Here is a 23,296-nt window from a genome sequence, read left to right on the forward strand (position 1 = left end):
GGCGTATCTTCCCTGTGGCTCATCTTACTCTGTTCAGTAACTATTCAGTCACTCTACAGGAGTCGCAGTAAACATGAAACATATGAAAAGGGAAAACGCACAGAATGAGATGCTCGAGGAGCACTGTGTTTTGGAGGAAACTTGGGGGGAAAAAATGTGCTGGGGACGGGGAAGGTCTTCGGCGCTTCATTTACTGCCCAGGCTGCTTCTCCACGCGGGTTCCCGCTGCAGACGCCGGGCCGGGGTGGCTGCAAGTCTCTGCGGGGAAGCGGCCGGCGGGCGCCCGACGTCAGGGCGCGAGCAGCGCGCGCAGGCCCAGCAGCGCCGCCAGCAGGAGCGCGAGCCCGGGCGCGGGCGCGGGCGCGGCGCCGGGGGCGCGCAGGCAGGCGTCGTAAGCGTCGAAGGCTACTTCGCGCAGCGCGCACACGTGCTCGGCGCGGCAGGCCTGGTCGCAGGCCTCGCGGTCGTAGCCGACCGAGTTGTAGACGTAGTAGCGCTGCAGCGCCCCGGGATCGCCGGCGATGCGGCCCAGCGCCGCGTGCATGGAGCGGGCGCCTGCGTCGGGCACTCCGTAGGCCTTGGTCAGCCGGTACTCGAGCTCCCAGAGTGGAGTCCCCTGCGCGTTCGCCTGGCTCAGGTTCACGAAGTAGGTCACAACGTCCTGGAGAGAGAGCGTGAGGAGGGCCGGCCCTGAGCAGCTGGCAGTTTCCACCCAACCTCCAATCCTACACCTTGTATTCCTCCCCGCCCCTGATTCTTTATAGCTCTAACAATGACTGCTGTTGGCGAGCATTTCCTACTTATGGGGTATGCCTGGTATGCTAATGGAGTAACTGCCCGTATTACCCTGATTTCACAGATGAGGACACTGAGTCCTAAAGAGATTAATTCATTTGTCCAGGGCCCTACAGGGCTCAGTAAATATTTACAGAATTAATGGATAAAAAGCAACTTAAAGAAATGGCATGGAGTGCCTGGCTGAAAGAGGTTGTGGAATTGTGGTTGCCGAGGGTTTGGGATACACCCAGGACTCCTAGGATCCGATGCATCTTCGGAACTAGAATCTTGAAAGTCTTATCTGTCTGATGCTTTCCACTTAAATTTGTCACTAGAAGTGGGGTAAGAGGAACTGCCATGTATGGAGGGCAGCCTCCCCAGAGGCACATTACGTTATTCCATTTGGTCCTCTCCAAACCCTGTGAGGGACTGGTACTCCCATTTTACAGATGAGCGGAGGTGGGAAGAAAAAATCTCATGAGTGGTGGAGCCAGGATTCAAACCCAGGTCTGTGTGACTCCCTCCCTGAGAAGGCATGTTGGGGGTGGGGGGGAGTGGGAACCAGCCGGTGACTCCTCTGCTAAGGCCCTCTGGGTGCCCATATGGACAACAGGCCACACTCTTCAAAGACCTCAGATGTCTCCTCCATGCACACTTACTCTGGAGTGAAAGACCTCGGTTATCTGGTCCAGTCCCTGGCTTTAAATGTCCTCTCTCAAGCACCCAATTAAAAGTCTCTATATCCACCTCTTCCTGGGCCTCCAACTTGAATACCTGGCTGCCTCGTTGCTGGGCATTTTCACTGGGACACCACTTAGACCTCCCCAAGTGAACAGGTCCCACACCAGACTTCTGCTCTTCCTCTGAAACGTGCTCCTCCCACGGTGATCCCAGTTCAGTAAAGGGCAGCTTCACCCCTCCAGGCGCTGAGGCCAAAGCCTTGGCTCCTTTCTTTCTCTCTCGCCCTCATCCAGTCCCCAAAAATCCTATCTCCTCTGCCTTCAGCAGACATCCAGGATCTGGGGCTTCTCGCTGTCCCACCGCACCCTCCCCCAGCCTGTGCCAGCGTCACCTCTCGGCGGTAATTGTGGTCACCTCCTACCTCACCCTTCCCGTAACCCCCACCCCCATTTCTGCCCTTGCCCCCTACAGCCTGTTCTCTGCAGAGCCGGCTAGCCGGCGGTGGGGGGATTTTGTAAAATTGTGTAAGTCAGAATATTTCATCCGCCCCAAACCCTCCACATCCAGAGTCCTAATCACAGCTGACAGGATCTGACCTCGTCCCTCCCACCCTCCGCCTGTGCCTCCCTCTGCAGCCACGACCTCCACGCTCCTCCCTGACACCCACCAAAAGCACAGTCCTACCCAGGGCCTCTGACTTGCTCTGTCCTCTGCCTTCCCCATATGCCTGCATGGCTCCCTCCCTCCATCTACTCAGAACTCACATGTCACCCTATGGGTGAACTTCTGTCCCACCTGCCTCACAGCACGCATGTGCGTGTGCACACACACTCAATAACGGTGACACCTGCCCCCTCACTCTGTGTCCTTAGTGCTTCTCTCCACGTCACACTAAACGTTCCTTTTCACAGTGTCTACTATGGGATAGCATACTACTGCGTGTGTCTCCTTTGAGAATGCCAGCTCCAGGACAGCAGTGACTTTGTCACCCTTCACTTACGTATCTCCTGAGCTCAGCACAGGGCCCCGCTCATGGTAGATGCTTACTTAGTACCTTTTGTTAAATAAATTAGGGAATACTGTTTCTTTGCCATGTCAACAGTAACAAGCCCAGCCCAGGAGATGAGGGGTGGCTCGGTGAGTCAGAGGTCTGCTTTGGCTGAGGTCTTGTCGGTGTAGGCATAGGTGGGCAATGGGCATAAAGTCACGCTGCGGGAGGCCCTGAACACCAGGCCAAAGAGATCCAGCTTATCTTGTGGGCACTGGGGAGCCATGGAAGGTCTTAGAGCCTTCTGTAATGTGTAGTAGATGAGCTACAGCAGGGCACAGAGCTAGAGGTAGGGAGGCCAGGTAGGCTATGATCTAGGCTGAACGGAGAATTGGGGACAAAGAATTTTCTGAGTTTGTTGCAGGATCTGGAGTGGCTCGAGGGAACCAGAGCTCTAGAAGAGGGAGGATTAAGCTGGAAGGATCAGGCAAGGCGGTGATACATTCAGGTCCCTCCCCGTCCTCCCCCTCCAGCCCCAGCAGACCCTGGGCTCCTGACCTGCAGGCTCAGTGTGGCTCGGTCATATTCAAATACCCGGATGCCAGGATTGTTGGCCCCATTGACCACACCAGGTAAGGTGGTTTTCCACGGGGTGACTCCAGGGGTAAGGAACAGGACACTGATGGGGTCACCTTTCAGGAGAGAGACCGCGGGACTGAGAGAGAGGCCAGCAAGAGGAGGAGGCGGGTATGGGTTGGCCGCTGTCCTCTACGGTAAGTACCTGCGTCATCGTAGAACATCCGGAAGCTGTCGGTGTGGTGATGGCCGAAGAACTGCCCTGCGATGACTTGATGGTGCTTCCGGATCACCTTCAGGTACTCCTCGTTAAAGCCCTCCCGGAACCACGCTTTGTTCCGTGTCTTCTCAAAGAAGCCCGGGGGCACGTGGCCAATTATGTACACCTGCACGGAGGGGGTGCCCAGGAGGGGCTCAGGGATGCCCTCCCCAACCCTTCACGTCCACCTCTCAACACCGGCCCCTCTTGCCAGAGGCAAGCAGACAGGCTCCAAGATCCCCCCTCAAGCCCGCCCCCTGGCTGATGCCAGTGCTCTGAAGACCCAGCCATGATTTTTTTTTTAAAGATTTTATTTATTTGACAGACAGAGGTCACAAGCAGGCAGAGAGGCAGACAGAGGAGGTTCAGGAAGAAGGCTCCCCGCTGAGCAGAGAGCCCAATGTGGGGCTCGATCCCACGACCCTGAGATCATGACCTGAGCCGAAGGCAGAGCCAACCACGATTTTACCAGGTGTTTCCCACCTCCGTGCCTTCGCACGTGCTAAGCACCACCCCCCCACCCAAGGACCCCTCTCTTTTTCCCAGGCTGTCGTGAGGCTGGAAAAAGAAGCCCCTTCCTGGTGCCAGGCTGATGAAGGATCTTCAGGGATAGAGGCCCCTCAAGGGAGTGGCTGAGCTTGTGCAGAGGTGGGACACTGGCTCAGGAAGTGACCCCAGAGAGGGTAACAGGTGGACATGGGAGCCCTTACCATCTCCTTAGCTCGGGATGCACGGGTCAGCACGTCTTCCAGCCACTGGAACTGATGCGCCGGGTCTGCCATGCCAGCCGTCTGCTCGTTGTTGCTGTAGTACAGGTTGGTGTTGAGGACCACGATTCGCCCGGCCCCACTCGGGCCTGGCAACTTCTCAGAATAGAAGGCACCTACGGCATCACAGCCAGGGATAATCTGAAGGGTCCCCTGCCTCTGATGAGACACGTCTCCATGCCCCCCCCAAATTCGCTCCCAGCGTCTCCTGCCCCGGCGTCCTCCCTTCCCATCTTGCCCGTAGGAGGACCACGGTGAGAAGACCAGAGGCTCTGGGGGCCCGCTGCCCCGGCTCCAGTCCTGGCTCCCACACCTAGCTGTGCAGCTTGGGAACATTTTTACTTCACCTCTCTGTGCCTGGGTTTCTCCCTTTCTATAATGTGAAGAACAGTAAGATGTGTTTGTCCCTCCAGATCCACTGTCAACCCTGTTCGCTCAACTCTGTCCTAGAAACTGATCTCCGGGGGTGCCAGGGTGGCTCAGTCATTAAGCATCTGCCTCAGGCTTGGGTCATGATATCAGGGTCCTGGGATCGAGCCCCGCATTGGGCTCCTTCCTCCGTGGGAAACCTGTTCTCCCTCTCCCATTCCCCACCCTGTGTTCCCTCTCTCGCTATGTCTCTGTCAAAGAAATAAATAAAATCTTAAAAAAAGAAAAAGAAAAAGAAAGAAAGAAACTGATCTCCATGGACTACATCAACCAGTTTCTGTTTGGGTTTGACCCGCTGGGACTGAGGACAGGCAAGAGAGCAGCCAGGGTCCCCTTGGACTGCTGTGTCTCTGGATCAGTGGCTCTCAGCCACCGATTTTGTTCCCCGGGGGAACATTTGGCAGCGTCTGGAGACATTTTTGGTTATGGCGATGGTGTCCCTCGTATCCTGCATCCTTGACGGCCCCCACAATGAATTATCCAACCCAAGATGCCAGTAGCACAAAGGGTGGGAAATGCTGCCTGAAGCAGAGGTTGCTTCCCCTTCCTTGTTTCCATGAGGAGTCTTGGAATGTGCCGAGAGTGGTGCCTGGCACCCAGTAAATGCTCAAGAAATTGTCCATTATGATCCTCCCTAGAGCCACTGAGCGCATGGAGTCCGCCCCAAAGTCTGCTCCTAAGCCGGCCACCTCCAGGTTGGCTGACCTTCACCAAGGGACTCGACATCTTCAAGCCTCTATCTCCTTATCTGTGTAATGGGGATAAAATCGGTACCCATTTCCTGGGGTCTTGGTGAGGACAAAATTCGATGAGACCTGGGCAGACAAGGAAGTGCTTATAGTTGCAAAAAGTACCTTCTTTGAAGAGAGCGATGGATTCGTTACTGAGCCAGGGTCTCCACAGCTCTGCGACCTGATTGTAGATGTTGTTACTCCCTGCTGGGAACTGATTTTTGGGGTGAAAGTCATGATTTCCCAGAGCAGCGTAGACTTTGGTATCTGGGAGGAAAAAGAGACATGTAAACATGTTTATGGGAAAGCGCTCGGCAGAGCTGGTACGTTCAGTCCACCACTGACCGTGGGAGCCCATGGGAAGAGCCGTAGCACAGATGAGGGAAATATAGAGATAAGCAGAAAACAGCATTCAGTAGAATCTGGCCGAACATGGCTCAGACCTGGGAAGGAAGAGCAGTGAGTTCCCTGATTCCAGTTCCTAACTCCATTCCCCAGCAAAGGGTTTCCCAGACAGAAGAAAGCATGAGAAGACAAGAAGACATAAGCTAGAAGATCGAAATAATCTTCCCATCCCTTAAAAGCCCTGTGGTAATGTAGAGCTTCTTGTTCTATTCTGTTCCAGGTCCACTTACTGTTAGGGAAGGGGTCTGGTTCCCTCAGGAAGCCTTAGGAGTTTGACAAATTCCGTGATTCAGCAGGTATTTACTGAACACCTCGTCTGGGCCAATGCACAGATCCCAGAACCAGGCACCCAGTCCCAGTCCCAGGGGCCTCGAAGTGCAGTAGGGTTGACAGGTATTCAGTAATCAGAGGTGGGAGGACTGTCACAGAAAAGGAAGAGCCACTGGCTGTGGAAGTGTATGGGGTGGAGGTGGGGGTCAGAGGAGGGAGCGACTTGTGAATGACACAGCGGTGGGGGGGAGGGGGGGTGCTTCAGATGCATTTCCTCCTCCTGCTTTTAGTTTACCTCTGTGTCTGTACTGTGCCAGTAGTAATTGTTCAGTAAGTGTTTGGCCAGAAACAACAACTCCTCTGAGCTCAGGGCAGGGTTTTGCCCTTACAGGAACTTGGCAATCCCCAGGGCATGAGTGACCTTGAACCAATGAGGGAGGCAGGAGCCTCTAACTCCCACGTGGAGTTAGATGTTTTCACCAACTTAGATCTGGGAGGGCTGAAAGCCCCACAGAAGGAGATGGTCGTAAGGTTCCCATCAGGAATTGCTTGCCAACCCAGAAACCAGCTCTGTAACTGCCTGGAAAAAAAACCTCACCTATTCAACATAACTGCCGGCAGCCTAAGAATCCTTCTAGAGGGGCACCTGGGTGGCTCAGTGGGTTAAGCCTCTGCCTTCTGCTCAGGTCATGATCTCAGGGTACTGGGATTGAACCCCGCATTGGGCTCTCTGCTCAGCAGGGAGCCTGCTTGCCCCTCTCTCTCTCTCTGCCTGCCTCTCTGCCTACTTGTGATTTCGCTCTCTGTCAAATAAATAAAATAAAATCTTTAAAAAAAAAGAATCCTGTTAGGGGGTTGCCTAGGTGGCTCAGTCCTTGTCTGCCTTTGTCTTGGGTCATGATCCTTGGGTCCTGGGATCAAGTCCTGCATCAGGCTCCCTGCTCAGAGGGGAGCCTGCCTCTCCCTCTGCCTACTGCTCCCCCTGCTGTGCTCTCTCTCTCTCTCTCTCTCTGTGTCAAATAAATAAATAAAATTTAAACGAGAGAGAGAGATTCTGACTCTTGATTCCGCTCAAGTCACGATCTTGGGGCCACGCTCAGGGGAGTCTGCTTGAGATTTTGCCCCTCTCCCACTGCTCCTCCCCTCTAAAATAAATAAATCTGAAAAAAATAAATAAAAGGATCCATTTAGAAAAAACCCTGGAATTCCAAGGACAGATGAGAAGGGAGGGACTCTCCCGTTTTCTTTGTGCCGGGCACTGTGAGAAACCCCTTATGAGCACAAGCTCCAATGAGGGCACGACCTGGCCTCTAGTCTACGGCCAAGTTCCCTCCTCCTAGAATGGCATCTTGCTCTTAGTAGATACTCGGAAAATATTTGTTCACTAGATGAGCGAGTGGATTACTCTACTGAATCCTCACAACATCCTTCTGGGCAGGTACCATGATTGTCCTCGCTCTGCGCAAACGCGAAACGGAGTCTCCAGGGCACCGCCCAGCCGTCCTGGAGAAGATGGGCCGGCGTTCACAGTGACTGCCGGGGGGAACGCAGCTGGCACGTGGCAGGAAGAACACGTGACACGTGACGTGCACCCAGAAATCTCGAGCTTCCGTCCCTTCCTCCTTGCCAGCGAGTTGCCTGACTGCTCTGTGCTTCCGCTTATTTATCTACAAAGCGGAAAGTGTTCTGCTTTACCTGTGTTGCCGTAATTCTCAAATAAGATATTGTCTCCTTTTAATTCTTCTAGTATGTTCTTAGTTTAACATCTCTACAGGTGGGCTATGACTTCTCATGGAGGCCGAGCGCCGTCATACTCTAACAACATTTTTTTTAAAAAGACTTTATTTATTTGATAGAGAGATCACAAGTAGGCAGGGCAGCAGGCAGAGAGAGAGCTGGGAGCAGGCTCCCCGCTGAGCCGAGAGCCCCATGACCCTGAGATTATGACCAGAGCTGAAGGCAGAGGCTTAACCCACTGAGCCAACCAGGTGTCCCAACATTTTTTTTCTTAACAGTACATAAAATAATGATGCATCTCACAGTCGATGGCATGTTGGATATTAGGAATTTCAATAAATGTGCAAGTGCGTTTATAAGCGAGAGACTCTTCTAACTTACTTTTGTATGTGAACTCATAGTTGTAAAGCATTTTCTCTTTTTTAATATATTTTACTTATTTATTTGACAGAGAGCACAAGTAGGAGGAGCGTGAAGCAGAGGGAGAAGCAGGCTCCCCAATGGGAAAGGAGACTGAGGAGGAGCTCAATCCCAGGACTCCAGGGTCATGACCTAAACCAAAGGCAGATGCTTAACCGGCTGAGCCACCCAGGTGCCCCTGTAAAGCATTTTCTTTCTTTTTTTTTTTTTTTTTAAGATTTTATTTATTTATTTGACAGAGAGAGATCACAAGTAGGTAGAGAGACAGGCAGAGAGAGAGAGAGGAGGAAACAGGCTCCCTGCTGAGCAGAGAGCCCGACGCGGGACTCGATCCCAGGACCCTGAGATCATGACCTGAGCCGAAGGCAGCGGCTTAACCCACTGAGCCACCCAGGCGCCCAACATTTTCTTGTCCATTATTTCACTTGTATTCCAGAAGCCCCTCTGGAGCAGAGAAAAGGGTGCTTGGAGTCGGATTTCAGTTTGACTCCCTCCCCAGGAACTGACTAGCTTTGAGCCTTCGGTGCCTTCCTGACACATCCAGACAACTGTGCATACCATGACTCTGGGTTGAGGGAAGGAGGTGGGAAAGGAGGTTGCCTCGAGGACCGAGGACCGAGGACCGAGGACCGAGGACTGGTGTGAGCTGGTGACTGCAGCTGCTAGCCCCTCCTGGAGTGGTGGGTCAGATATGTGCTCAAACAAGGATTTGTGTCCCCGCCCTTGCCACATGACCTTGACCTGTTTACTTGACTCCAGGGCTTACATTTCTCAGCAGTAAGATGGAAGTAGCCATAGCACATCTCTACAGGAGCCCCACAAGCGTCAATGAGCTACAGCATATCGTATTCTTAGAGCAGTGCCTGACACATAGTCCTCAGTACATAGATCCTTGCAGTTACTGCTGCTGCTAATACTTATTTTTATTATCATAAATCCTATCTGGGGCCTGGGGATCTGCGTCTAAGACCTTAGAGGATGCAGCTGTTCCAGAACCCCAAGGGGGGGGGCGGTTAGTGGGCTGCTCTGACGTGTCCCCAGCAGGCAGCCTGAGAGCCTGATTCGGTCCCTGGCACCTTGGGTTCAGCACAGGTTGCTTAAAGACATCTTCCGGGGCTGTTAGATGGGGCATCAGATCCCACTCGCCTGTCAGTTCCCATTGGTCTGCTGCCTAACCACTCATGGGCTCTGCTTGCTCTCCTAGGCTCTGAAGTCCTTGCAAGCACCAAGAACAACACCTGGGCTGGAAATCAGCATCTCCCAGAGGCCCCGGCAGCCAGGATGGTTGGAGGGCGGTGGATGGCAGCTCTGGGGCTGCGGCAGGATGTAGGGCTACATGTGAGTCCCTGGGAGACCTCCGGGAATGATGCCTTTCTATAGCTACAGGTGCTGAGAAGGGTCTGTAAGTCGCTGTAAAGCAGGCTCGGGCAGAAGGCAGAACAGAAAGTCAGGCAGGCATTTCCGTTCATAGGATTCTGCGTGGAAACACAGGGCAGGGGTGGCTCATGTTCCTCGATCGATCGCTATGAGACCTGGCCAGCGGCCAGCATTGGGGCTGTTGTTGTCCCAACAGACACTGCCAGGGGTTTAGGCAATGCTTCGGGGGACAGATGGCAGGGGCTTACCTGGAAAGACCTCTCTGATGAGCCTGGTCAGGCGCTTCACGATTCCCAGCACAGCGGCTTCTCCCAGCCTCTCATTGGGCACATGAGGTGTGTCATCACTGCAAAACACCACGGAGCTCATTTAGTGCAGGCAGCTCAGGAGGGGGCCCAAGAAAAAGGAGGAACAGCTCAGCCATGAGAAAACAGGCCTTGGAGCGGGTCCTCTGTGAGGGGAGGGCCAGGCTGGAGCTGGGAGTCTAGCAGGACAGAGTTCAAACCTAGTCTCTGCCAGTTACCTGCTATGGGTCCCTGGGCTGGCTGCTTAACCTCTCTGAGCCTCCCTTATCTCATCTGTAAAATAGGGGTAATAATGGTACCTACATCTAGAGTATTTCTGAGAATCTAATAAATCTGGAATAATGATATACATAAAATATAGACAAGTGGGACCACTCTTCCTTATAAAGAGCATATTTCCCAGGTGGCTGTCCTCACTTGGGCTCCAATGAAACTCTTCTCCTTTCTTTTTAAAATAGGTAAAAACAAAGGAAAATAAAAAGCAGAAGAGTAGCTGCCAAGTTGCAATTAATATTATTATGTTAAGAGGGAAGCTTGGGGGTTCGGGTCCCACCTGCAAGTCCCCAGGGAGCTTGGGGTGGAAAAGCCGTCTCTGAGTCCTGCTCCATTCCCCAAGGGTTCTAGGGAGCTGTGAGCTGGCATCAGAGTTTAGAGTTCATCCTGTGGCAGATCCAGGACCTGCCCTAGGACACTGTTCTGCTGACCTAAATTCCTGGATCCAACTTGGAAATGGGGCACGTGGATGGCTCAGTCGGTTAAGCATCTGACTCTTGATTTCAGCTCAGGTCGTGATCTCAGGGTCATGAGTTCAAGTCCCACATTGGGCTCCACATTAGGCATGAAGCCTACTTAAAAAAGAAATACACAGCAAGGTCAGAGAGCAGGGGAGGAGAAAGGGAAAAGGTAAGAGCCCCAACAATATAAAGCTTGAGGACCCAGCTGGACCCGACGGGGTGAGGCGACCGCTGCCTCCATCCTCCCCCAGGAAGTTAATCAGCTTAGTAGCAGTGATACCGTTACCAGCAGCAAACCTGGCTTGCTTTGTGCCCCGGAATTTCTGTGTGTTTTACTCACATCCCCTAATTTGTTCTCCATGATAACCCTCCAATGTGGGTTCTGTTAGTCCTGTTTGACAGAGAAACAAGGCACAGAGAGGTGGCGGATTCTCAAAGGGGTGGAGCCAGGGTTTGAACCCAGTCGGTGGGGCTCCAGAGTCTACACTTACACCCATTACTCCCTGCTGCGTCTCTGACCCTCCTTAGGGCCCCAGGAGGAGCCTAGCCCCCTGCCCACCCTAGGGACAGGCCAGGGGGTCCAAGGACATCAGAACAAAACTCCTCTGCCCTTTATATTTCTAGTTTGGAGGATCTAATTCTTTCTTTTAGAAAACACTTCCAGGGGCACCTGGGTGGCTCAGTGGTTTAAGCCGCTGCCTTCAGCTCAGGTCATGATCCCAGGGTCCTGGGATCGAGCCCCACATCGGGCTGTCTGCTCTGCGGGGAGCCTGCTTCCTCTTCTCTCTCTCTCTGCCTGCCTCTCTGCCTACTTGTGATCTCTGTCAAATAAATAAATAAAATCTTAAAAAAAAAAATAGAAAACACTTCCAGTTCCTACAGGTTACCCCTAAGGGATGGCAACTTGCCCCAAGAAGTCAAACTTTTTAGAGACTGAATTATAAAAGGTCCCAGAGGTCATCTCATTCAACATCATATATATCTGCAAGGCCCCAGAGATTTCCCAGAAACATCATGTTTCTGTTAAAGGATCGTGAATTTCCCAAGGCAGTCACCTTTCCCAGAGGGATCACATCACATCTTTCAGAATATTCCTCCCAGGCCCCTCCTCGGAGAATCCAGAGGCTCCTGGAGCACAATCCGTCTTGGGAGCAAGAGTTCAGGGTCAAATCCTAAAGCTCACTTTCTTCTTAGACTGATTCCTGCGCTGCCCAGACCTCTCCTGAGACACTGTTCCTTCCTATCTTCCTTCTTTCAAAATTTTATTTATTTATTTGTCAGAGAGAGAGAGAGGCACAAGCAGGGGGAGTGGCAGGCAGAGGGAGAAGCAGGCTCCCCACCCACCAGGGAGCCCAAAGTGGAACTTGATCCCAGGACCCCAGGATCATGACCTGAACCAAAGGCAGACGCTTAACCAACTGAGACACCCAGGAGCGCCGACACTATCACATTTCTGAAGTGTCCAGCCTTGCAGCCTCCTGCTGCCAACCACAGGGTCCATCTCAGGGTCATTCCCAATCACTACCACACCACACTGAGGGGCAGCTGGGGGCATCATGAGCTTAATCCCACCCTGTACAAGTGCCCAAGGAGGCTGGAAGAGGGAGCAGGAAGTCAGAGCACTGGCCAGCCTTCCTCACCAGCCCCCTGCTTACCACTTCCTGTGAGGTGGAGTCAGGTGCCCTGCAAAGCTCGCACATCTGCCAGTGAGCCTCCCTCCTGGCTGGGATACAGTGGTCCTCCGGCTTGTCACCCACAAGCCTGGGAACTCCTTGAAGGCCAGTCTGGGTTTGTATCATCTTGGTTCCCCAGTGTCAACCCAGGGCTGAGCGCAAGACAGGCTGCTCCACCGAGGGAGAGAGAAAGGAGCCAGGGAGTGAAGGGTGGACCATAAGGGACAGGGACAGCCAGTTCTGAGGGAAGTTGGAGGACTCATGGCATGTCCTTGGATGAGAAGCAGAAATGGAATCCGGCTGAGGAGAAATCACCCACCCTACAAGCTGTCCTTCAGCGGAGCAGTGCTGTGACCAGTGAGAACCCCCCAGGCCAGAGCAGCCAGGACACTGGGTCCCAAAGCCAGGACCACTCTCAGCACCCCTACCTTCTTCCCTCCTTGCATGTGGATCCCTAAACCCCTTTGGGAGTGGCCCCAATGTTCATCGCCCTGACTTAGAATCTGGGAGTTCTCGGGGCACCTGAGTGGCACCGTCTGTTAAACCTCTACTCTTGACTTTGGCTCAGGGCCATGGGATGGAGCCGCTTGCTGAGCTCTGCACTCAGCAGGGAGTCTGCCGGGGTCTCTCCCTCTCCCTCTCTCTCTAATAAATACATAAATCTTAAAAAATAAAATAAAATAAAATCCGGGAGTTCTCCACATACCCAGATGTGCCCTGACTGTGTCCCCAGCCTCAGAGAGAGCTGTGTTCTACTAAGGTTAGGAGACAGAGTCAAGGGCATAGACTGGGGATCGGCCAGGCCCACAGTTCCCTCAAGCTTCAGGTCCTTCCTCTCTGAATTTGGGCCGGTGTGAGGACTAAGGGAGCTGGCCTGGGGAGGGAGCCAGGCCCGCAGGTGGCACTCAGCAGGGGCCTGGTGAAGGGTGGCTTTTGTGACTGCTCTCACCCGGTCCAGAGGATGAAGTCTGGCTCTGGCTCGATGTCCTTCATGGCGTAGATGGAGGAGTTGATGAGGGCCCAGGGAGAGTCGCAGAGGTAGTCGCCCCAGGGGCCTGCATTGGGCACGGGCTGGGAGCCAGCTGATGGGCACACCTGGAGGGGGTCTTCGGATACCTTGTAGTCAGGGTCAAGGTGCAGGTCAGAGATGTGCCAGAATTTCCCTGCAGGGGAAAGGAGACAGTCTTTGATGCTGGTACCTCCCTGAGCCTGGATGGGGAGGAAGCCCAGCCGGGGTCCTGGCTTGGGGAGAACAGGCTCCAAATGTGAGACACTTTCCTCAGAAGCCAGCGTTCACAGAGAAAGAGCCACAGGTCTGACTTGGCCCCAGGAAGCTCTGAGAGGACCTGTGACCTTTGACCCTCTCCATTTCCCCACCTCAGGGGACCCAGCAGCAGCAAGGGGATTGGGCTTCTATGACCCTCAAAGAATCCTTTGGCAATTCTAAGCAGCGTGCTTGTTTGAAAGCTAGGTTTGGGGAAAGTCATGGTGAAGGCTCTGGAGCCACCTACAAGCTGTGTGACCTTGGGTGTGTCACTTCACCTCTCTGAGCCCAGAACTAGAGCCACAGCTTCCAACCCAGGCTGGCCAGAATGTCAAAAATCTCTTGGCATGAGGAGCACCTGGCTGGCTCAGTCTGAGCAGCATGCAACTCTTGATCTCAGAGTTGTGAGTTCAAGCCCCATGTTGGGTACAGAGATTATTTCAAAAGAAAATCTTAAAAAAAAAAAAATTTCTGGGACGCCTGGGTGGCTCAGTGGGTTAAAGCCTCTGCCTTCAGCTCAGGTCATGATCCCAGGGTCCTGGGATCGAGCCCCATATCGGGCACTCTGCTCAGCGGGGAGGCTGCTTCCCCGCACCCCCCACCGCCCCCTCTGCCTGCCTTTCTTCCGCCTTGTGATCTCTGTCTGTTAAATAAATAAATAAAATCTTTTTAAAAATTTTTTTTAAAAATTCTTGGTGTGATCAACAAAGAAACAGGCCACATGGTGGATTTGTCATCGGTACCCAGCAGGGGGCTATGGATAAGTAGTTTCAACCATTCTTACTGACCACATTTGGCCTCTGCCTTAAATCCTGTGTTTTTGGCTATGACCAGGGTGAGGCCTGGGATTTCCTCATCCTCCATCACTGCTGTCACTTCCTCCTGCATTTCCTGTGTCACTCAGGGGCAACAGTCATATACCCCAGCCCCGCCCCCAGACCAGGAAACACGGCTTCCGCCAGGGAACCCCGGGCTTCCCAGGGCTGCTTTCAGGCATGGATAGCCATGGCACCACCACACAAGCCACAGGACCCCCCGTGGGGCTCTAGAAGAGATCCAAAGGTCAAGTCCAGCCCCTGATCCTCTCTCCAAAACTTCTCCTCACCTAAATCTTGTCCCAGGAGAAGATCAGAACCTTGTTTACACTAAGGTGCAAATGACTGATTAAGTAAGTCAGGATCCCTCCCAAGGTCATTACACAGTCACTGCAGCCCTGGAGGGGCAGTTGACCCTCAGACAATGCAGGTTAGGGGCACTGATGCCCACACAGTCATAAATCTGTGCATTAATTTATGACTCCCCCCAAAGTTAACTACTAATAGCCTACTGTTGACCAGAAGCCTTTACTGATAACATCAATAGTCAATAAACACGTACGTTGTATGTCGTATGTGTTATATGCTGTATTTGCACAGTAAAGTAAGCTAGAGAAAAAAACGTTATTAAGAAAAGCCATAAGGGGGCGCCTGGGCGGCTCAAACGGTTAAACGTCTGCCTTGCAACAGGTCATGATCTCAGGGTCCGAGGATCAAGTCCTGGGTCGGGTTCCCTGCTGAGCAGGGAGTCCACTTCTCCCTCTACTCCTCCCCCTACTACTGAGCTCTCTCTCTCTCAAATAAATAAATAAAATCTTTCAAAAGAGAAAAAAGAAAAATCATAAGGAAGAGAAAATATATTGCAGTACTATGTTTATAAAAAAATCTGTATATAAGTGGACCTGTATAGTTCAAACTTGTGTCCTTCAGGGGTCAGCTGTATTGATCATTATCCCCATTTTGCAGATAAGGACACTAAGGCTAAGGTCATGTTAACTAAGATCAATATGCCTGAGATCAGACAGCAAAATGGTGGAGGTCCCATGGCTCTTGATTTTCTCCCAGGAAGATGTGATTGCTAAGGGTGTAAAACCAGTGCCTTTTTTTTTTTTTTCTAAGTAGGCTTCACGCCCCATACAGGGTTTGAACTCACTACCCTGTGATCCAGAGTTAGATGTTCTACCCACTGAGCCAACCAGGTGCCCCAAAAGGGTGCCTTTTTATTTTTGATATTTTTTTGTAGACAGTCTATGCCTGCATGTTTCTTTTTTACCCAAACTGAGAGTCTTTGTTTATAATTGGGGGAATTCAAACTTGTCACACAAATTGTGATCACTTTATGTGAAATTACTCCTACAGAGAAAATCCCAAGCCGAAGAAACTAACTGCCTCATTTCAACTAGTAAATGGGCAGAGTTGGTAGCTCTCCTGAGCCTGTGCATGGAGACTGGAAGGGAGTCACACCTGCTTCCAAGCCTGAGACCGGGCTGGCCAGGTCAGATAGAGTGAGAGGTTCTTTGCCCTTCTCTCTGGAATGCGGTCCCCTGGCTTCCTCTGAAGACCAAGCAAAGACCAGTCCCCCGCCTGGAGTAGGCTCTTCTTCAACTAACCGTAAGCAGGAAGTAGTTCTGCCCCTTTGATGTCAGCCCTCCGAGAAGCCAGGGAATATTGCTTCACTCCAGAAACTCCTTGTCTGCTGACAGGCTCACATGTCGGCTGTCAGCTTCTCTTCCCACAAGCTCTGGTCTAGTCAGAGTGTAGAACTGAAACTCCTTCCAGCCTCCCCGGGATTCCCAGTGATACGTGCGCGCGCTTGAGGTGCCTTTACCCGCTCATCTCATTTCATCTTTACAACCATTCTGTGAGGTGGAGTTCTTATGCCCATTTCACAGATGAGGAAACTGAGGTTCAAACCCAGCCCTCTCTGGCTCCAGAGCTGAGGCACAAAGTTGACTCAGAGCCTCCAGAAGATGGCTTTTATAAAACACATATGTTATGCATAAAACAGTGGGAGCCACAAGCTTCTGCGAAATTAGTCACAGACTGTGAGGAATTAAGCTCTAAAACATCATGGAGAAGGGGATGAGTCTAAGGACCCTTGAGGGAGGTGTGTTGTCTGGTTTCTAATCCAGGCTCTCCCTTGTGTTGGCTGAGGATTCTGGCAAGCCCGTTAGCCTTGCTGAGCCTCGGGGTGTTTTACATCTGGCCCGCTTGTCTGAGAGCAGCAAATAAGATGGTGGAGAGAACGGGCTGGTAGAGAAGAATCCCAGTACACCACGGGCCGGCAGCTACCCCTGGGGCAGGAGAGACTGAGAAGGTGTGGCGCATCGGGCAGTGCAACACTTTACTCTTGAGACCAGATGTCCTCAGACTTTCCTGTGCGTAAGCCTCACCTGGGGGTCTCATTAAAATTAAGAGCCTTTATAGGGGCGCCCAGATGGCTCAGTGGGTTAAAGCCTCTGCCTTCGGCTCAGGTCATGGTTCCAGGGTCCTGGGATCGAGCCCCACATTGGACTCTCTGCTCAGTGGGGAGCCTGCTTCCTCCTTCCTCTCTCCCTGTCTGCCTCTCTGACTACTTGTAACCTCTGTCTGTTAAATAAATAAATAAAATCTTAAAAAAAAAAAAAAAGCCTTTATAGATTCATGCTGCTTGAATCTTTTACAGTAAGAAAGTATTCGTGTGTTCCTTCAGTTTTAAGAGTAGGTATACCAATCTTAGCTGTCATTATTATTCATTAATTATTGAGAAATGAATAAATTGGGGCACCTGGGTGGCTCAGTCAGTTAAGCATCTGCCTTCAGCTCAGGTCATGATCCCAGGGTCTTGGGATCGAGCCCCTGCTCAGCGGGGAGTCTGCTTCTCTCTCTGCCTGCTGCTCCCCTGCTGGTGCTCTCTGACCAAAAAGAAAAAAATCTTTTTTTTAAAAAAAGAGAGAGAATATGAATAAATTCGGTATTAATTCCAGTGAGTAGTTGAGAGCACAAACCTGGGTTGGAATTCCAGCTCCGCTGCCCACTAGCTGTGGGACCATGAGCAATTCTGTGCCTCAGTTTACTCAGCTGTAAAAGGGGGACAACAGTGCCCCCTATCTCTTCTGGTTGATGTGAGGGTTAATTGAGATAACAGGAGATAATACCAAGGCACTCAGCATTGCAAAGCAGCAGGTATGCTGAATCTGATCCCTGGGGGGCGTCCTGCAAGTCCCCCCTTCACCATGGGAAGGAGACAGGATGTGGGGGGAGTGGCTACCACTTTCCGCAGTCACCCCTGCATCCCCTCAGCTGCTGTCCTCTGCAGATAAAGTGCAGAGGGCTAGGACTTGAGAACAACGTGAAGACAGATCCTGTCTCCTCCTGGACGGCCCTCCCTGAGCGGAGGGCTGGTGGGCACAGTTCATCCTCCAGTTTAAATTCTGAGAGCTCAGGGGCGCCTGGGTGGCTCAGTGGGTTAAGCCGCTGCCTTCGGCTCAGGTCATGATCTCAGGGTCCTGGGATCGAGTCCCGCATCAGGCTCTCTGCTCAGCAGAGAGCCTGCTTCCCTCTCTCTCTCTCTCTCTGGCTACCTCTCCGTCTACTTGTGATTTCTCTCTGTCAAATTAATAAATAAAAAAATCTTTAATAAATAAATAAATAAATTCTGAGAGCTCAGTTGTTCTTCCTCCCTGGGCAGGCAAAACAGTTTCCTAGTCTTCCTTCTCCATCACACAGGTCACCAGGCCCCCTTATCCACTAAGGGACAACAAATATAGGACCCAGGGCCTTGTAGCTATGTAAGGCCCATGGAAATATTTGAGAGCTGGAAAAAGTGTGCACTGGTTCCCAAGCTCAGCCATCAAAATCTATAATTCATTTGAAAAGCAATGATGTATTTAAAATTTATTAAAATCGCATAATGTGAGATCCTTTAACCCACTGAGCCACGCAGGCGCCCCTAATGTGAGATCCTTTAACTGGGATTCTTGATGGGGATGGGACACTTGCAAAAATAATTCCTAGGGGAAAAAAAAAAAATTCCTAGAGCCCAAGAAGGTCTTCAGCTGAGTCTACTTTTATGATTGGAGACAAGAAGAGGAAGGCAGGAGGACACCTGCTATTAATTTAGCACCTACTGAATGCCAGAAGCTGTGCCAAGCACTCTACTGACAGAATCAGTGACATACATTCTAGTATTGTACCATTTTACAGATGAAGAAAGTGAACCAGCTAGTGGCAAACTTATGATTCAAATCGCGTCAGAACAGAAAAGATCATGATGCACTTTACTTTGTCGCTAGCTAGCAGTGTGACCTCTGATGTTTATTTATTTTTAAACTTTTTAAAAAATATTTTATTTATTTGTTTGTTTATTTGGGAGAGAAAAATGAGAGTGACAGAGAACAGGAGCAAGGAGGAGCGGGAGAAGCAGGCCCCCCCTGAGCCCGATACGGGGCCTCTATTCCAGAACCCTGGGATCATGACCCCAGCCGAAGGCAGACGCTTAACCTACTGAGCCACCCAGGGCTCCCTGACCTTGGATTTTTTTTTTTTTTTAATGGTCCTTTAAACGTTTACAGCACATTACAATGTATGTATGTGATCTCACTTAGCTATCGCATTTAAACTCTCTTCTACCTTATCCCTATCCTATTTTATAGTGACACAAGAGAGTCAAGGTCACAGAGATACTAAAAAGGTAGGACCCAGATTTTTTGGCTTAAGGCAGTGGGGTTATTCTGGAAAGGGCAAGTGTGGAATGTGGAATAAGGGAAATGTGGTTTTGAATCTAGGCTCTTCCACACTGGCAATGGCAACCTGAATGAGAGATTGCCCCAGCTGAGTCTCAGTTTCCTCATCTGTACAATGGGGATCACGTGCCAGTGGCAAAGGGGCGGACGTGTGGATGAAAGGAGCAATTTCACGTGCAGCAGCCCCCGGGCCGTGTGGCAGACAAGCCAGCCCGAGTAATGCTTATTCCCTGGGCCAGTGCCCCGCGGGCCTTGGTTCTTCTTCTCTTCCAAAGCCTCTGTCTGTTTCCTCGAAGTAAGAGGATGGGACTGTGCAAAGTTATCTGAAGGCCCGGCCAGTTCTAAGGCTCTCCGACTCCATGACTTTTTTCTGTAATTGTGTGTAACCCACACCACAAGATGATCTGGTTGCTCTTTTAGTCCTTTGCATTTGACCTTGAGCAATCACCTCCCCTATAAACTGAGGCCTTCCGAAACACAGGCCTCCCTGGTTCAAGCTGACATTTACTGACCCCCTGTGTTAAGCCCGCAGATGGCTCTCTCCCCACGACAGCCCCCCAGGTTCATTGTTAAGGGAAATGTTAGCCTACTGTGCTAACCCCCCATGCTAACCCCTGGGACAGGGTTTGGCTCTTTCTCTCTAGTTTGGAGGATCACCCGGGGCGGCAAGGGCTGTATGTGGGAGGAGAGGGAGCCCACTGGCTCTTATGTACCCGCACCCAAAGTCTTGGCTGAAGAAGTGGAAGTTCAAAGGCCACAGGCATGACTGCTCTCTGCCGAGGGTCTCAACCTTCTGCACTTCGGGAAAGACTTGGAGTCTGAAAAAACTTACGGGTGCTGTGGAATTCTTCTAAATTTTAATTTTGTTTTTATCAAGATGAAATCAGAGAGAAAGACAAACCATAAGAGACTCTTAACCATAGAGAACCAACTGACAGTGGCTGGAGAGGAGAGGAATGGGGGTTCGGGGGCCGGGGGGGCAGTGATGGGCGTGGAGGGCACGGGATGTCAGGAGTAGGGCGTGTTACACGCACCCGATGAATCACTGACCTCTACCTCTGAAACTAATACTACACCGTATGTTGATTAATTGAATTTAAATTTAAAAGAAGAAAATAAATAAAATTTAATATCCTTTTAATGTATAGATGTATACATTCCGGAAAGTTTGGAATAAAGAGAAAAAAATAGTACCTATAAAAATCCACCATCCCAGGGATGCCTGGGTGGCTCAGTGGGTTAAGCCTCTGCCTTAGGCTCAGGTCATGATCTCAGGGTTCTGGGATGTAGCCCCGCAGCAGGCTCTCTGCTCAGCAGGGGGCCTGCTTCCCCCTCCCTCTCTTCCTGCCTCTCTGCCTACTTGGGATCTCTCTCTCTGTCAAATAAATAAATAAAATCTTAAAAAAAAAAAAAAAAAAAACCACCATCCCATGAAGACCCTTCGAAGGGCATACTGGGTAAGGCAGCTGAGAACAGACTTGGTCCTGCCGCTTCCTAGCTGTGGGGCCCTGGGCAACTGTTCTGCTTCCTCTGGCTCTCACTTGCCTCATCTGCAAAATGGGTATCATGGGATTAGCACCTGCTTTACGGGGACTACAAAAACCAAATGAGGTTTTTTCTTCTTTCATTTTTCGAGTGGGCCTGGCCTATCCTAAGTCTCAAAAAATAAATGTTCACCCTTCTTGGCTCTTTCCTTTGTCTGTTTCAGCGTTCCTTTGTTTTGACAGTATTATTTTATAAACAGGGTGAAGTTGTACAACCTGGGTTCATGTCCCGACTTGGACACTTACTACATGTGTAACTTCGGGTAAGGTGTTTCACTTCTCAGCGACCTCGATAATCCCCACTTGACAAGGCTGTTGTGAGGGTATAATGCAAAAAACTTGGGCAGTGCCTGGCACAAAAGAAGTACTTAATAATTGTCAGCATTGGTCTTGGTTTTGCTGTATCGCCTTGAACCTTTCCACAATCCACTGAGCTCTTCCCTTACTGCTGTCAGCATTTTTCATGACCATAAATGATGCTCAATGAACATCCTGTGCATTTGTGGGGGAGGGATCCTTTTTAACCACCAGGCCTCTGAGCTGGGGGCGCCCTGTAGCATTTGGATTTCCAAGAAAGCATAATTGAAAGTGAAAGAGTAAGAGAGTGGGAGGTCCTTTCAACCATTCCCACCCTTCTGCCAGACCCGCAGGGCCCTGGAGTCCCTCAGTGGGGACTAGGGTCTGCCTCCTGGGTGGAAGGAGGTCAGCCACTCAGCCTTCTCCCAGGCAGGTCACCCTCACAGGGCTCATCCCAGTGGTATTTCCAAATTTGGATCACAGCATTTGGAGCCCAGTCCCTCTTGGCATTTTGCTCTGTCTCCTACCCCCAGACACTGGTGCTCCTCCTCCCCGGCTTCTGAGATGCCCGGCAGAGCACTTGGCCGGAGCTCCCAGCCTCTCCGGGGTAGTGTCCGAGGGCGTGCACTGACTACGGAAGCACCTAGAGACCAGCAACTTTTGGGGTCCAGCCTGGAAAAACTGAGCCCCACAGAACAAGCAATGAGCAGAGCCCGGAGTCTGTCCCTCCCTCTTTCAACCTCATTCCTAGAGCTACAGAAAGGGTGTTGGGTTCTCTGTTAGGTCCCTTCCCAGGACTCCAGGAAAGGACAACATAGGACAACCTAGGATCATTAAGGAGAACCATTAAGGGGTCCAGCCTGGCCACTGACTCCTTTTCTACCTCATGGAACTCTAACAGGCATCTCCAATTGGACACATCCATAATCAAACCGCCATCGCCTCCTCCTACGCCTCAGCCAATGACAACTCTGTCCTCTCAGCTGGAGGCAAAGACCCAGGAGTCACCCTGGAGTCCTCCTGTTGCCCCACATCTGCCTGCAAGTCTTGTCCAGAATCAGACCGTCTCCAACCCGCCGTGCTCCTACCCTGACGAGCCTCCGTTTCCTCTCACTGGAGGATGACAACAGCCTCCCCATGGCTGCTTCTCTTTCACCACAGTGACTCAGGTCGTGACCAACCACCACAGTGCGCCCAGGGCTGAGGGAGTACCCAAGTCACAGAACTTCAAGTGCTAAGATTAGGTAAATCTTGGGTGCACTGAGACATGTTGGTCACCTTGACTTTTACCTCACTGTGGTCTCTTCTCAGTGCATAGCCCAGGGGGCCTTTTCAAGCTTATTCGAGTCAGATCACCCCACGGCTCTGCCTAAAAACTCTCTGATGACGTCGTATTCAACCCCAAGGCCTTACACCGTCTATATGTTTATATGCGAGCTCTCACCAGCACCCCACCCCCCACCCCCATGAACCTCAACTTCATCTCTCCCATTCACCTTGCCGACTTTGCTCCAGCCACTCTGGCCCTGGGCTCGTCTTCACATGCATCCCCTGAGTGTCAGGTGTAGGGCCTGTGTGCTTTCTATGTTCTCTTACTGGAAAGTCCCCTGGATGTCCCCAGAGGGAGGGATGCTCCCTCCCTCACTGCCTCAGGTCTCTACTCAAATGCCATTCATTCATCTTAAGCCCCCCCAACCCCCCACTCCCACCCCTTTCTTCTGCTTTATTAGTCTCCATAACACTCATTACTCCTGGAATATCATGCATTTATTTGTTCCAGTGTCTTTTGATCCATTTCTCCCTAGTTGAAGGAATGCTTCCCTAGGACTGGAGCTTTGTTTCCTTTCTTTTCTGACACATTCTGGGTTCCTAGAAATTGGGTGTGGTATGCAGACGGCCCATAACCCATGTTTGTTGAATGAAGTCATGAATCTGCCTGCCACCTTCCACCTCTACCAGATAGCTGGTTCTTATGTACCCGCATGTCTTCGCAAAGTCGGTGTCCCTCCCCTGGCCAGCTGTGGCCTCCACTTAAGATCTTCAGGCTCAAAGAGCACCCCCACCACTCACCCACTCTCTCTCTCCCCGGGGCCTCCCTGCCCCAGCTTCCCACCTTGCTGTTTTTAGCAGCATTTCAGCTCCCTGTGAACCACTTCCAAGAGCCACCGACCCCAGGTTCACAGTACAAAACCAAAGCATTTTGGAGGCCTACCTGGTTCAGCTCTGGCGACTCCCCAGGGGGCCAGGAAAAGGAGCAGTTTGAGCAGACTCATCTTTGGAGCTCACTTCCTGGGAGCCCCGGGCTTCTCCAGGAGCTGGGTGGGGCCAACACTGCAGGTTTCCTATCTGGATGCTCTTGGCCATGGGCTTGAGCAGAAGTTCCGGCCCGTTGCCCTGTGTGCCCAGTGATCCGAGGCACTGCCTCCTCTGGCTTTTCTTCCTTTGCGTAGCAGGGCGTGAGCTGGGCTGGCCCAAGGAGGGGCATCAGCCAGGCCTTTGAACTCTGAGGTGGAAAGCAGCACT

General features: G+C 51.6%; 1 protein-coding gene and 2 long non-coding RNA genes across 3 annotated transcripts; 2 read left to right on the forward strand and 1 right to left on the reverse strand.

Annotated features, from left to right (window-relative positions):
• Positions 1-289: 289 nt before the first annotated feature.
• Positions 290-23,229, reverse strand: SMPDL3B (sphingomyelin phosphodiesterase acid like 3B). The gene is made up of 8 exons (XM_032303711.1): positions 22,986-23,229; positions 13,079-13,292; positions 9,666-9,763; positions 5,332-5,475; positions 3,992-4,164; positions 3,228-3,408; positions 3,005-3,138; positions 290-661 (listed from the first exon to the last, which is right to left on the reverse strand). Exons 1-8 carry the CDS (start codon positions 23,044-23,046, stop codon positions 290-292), a joined length of 1,377 nt encoding a protein of 458 aa, XP_032159602.1. The 5' UTR covers positions 23,047-23,229.
• Positions 2,986-4,001, forward strand: LOC116568170. Its single transcript, XR_004276529.1, has 3 exons — positions 2,986-3,078; positions 3,146-3,321; positions 3,828-4,001. It is a non-coding gene; the product is annotated as an uncharacterized LOC116568170 (long non-coding RNA).
• LOC116568172 lies at positions 15,460-23,296 on the forward strand. Its single transcript, XR_004276530.1, has 3 exons — positions 15,460-15,819; positions 20,677-20,739; positions 23,224-23,296. It is a non-coding gene; the product is annotated as an uncharacterized LOC116568172 (long non-coding RNA).

Source organism: Mustela erminea, chromosome 10 (assembly GCF_009829155.1).
Source record: "Mustela erminea isolate mMusErm1 chromosome 10, mMusErm1.Pri, whole genome shotgun sequence".
Lineage (NCBI taxonomy): Eukaryota > Metazoa > Chordata > Mammalia > Carnivora > Mustelidae > Mustela > Mustela erminea.

Coding starts and splice junctions, on each gene's coding strand:
- SMPDL3B (XM_032303711.1), bottom strand. CDS start 23,046: ATGAGTCTGCTCAAACTGCTCCTTTTCCTGGCCCCCTGGGGAGTCGCC. Junction 9,764..13,078: donor GACTTCATCCTCTGGACCGG/GTGAGAGCAGTC, acceptor GGTGTTTTGCAG/TGATGACACACCTCATGTGC. Junction 5,476..9,665: donor CATCAGAGAGGTCTTTCCAG/GTAAGCCCCTGC, acceptor TTTTCCTCCCAG/ATACCAAAGTCTACGCTGCT.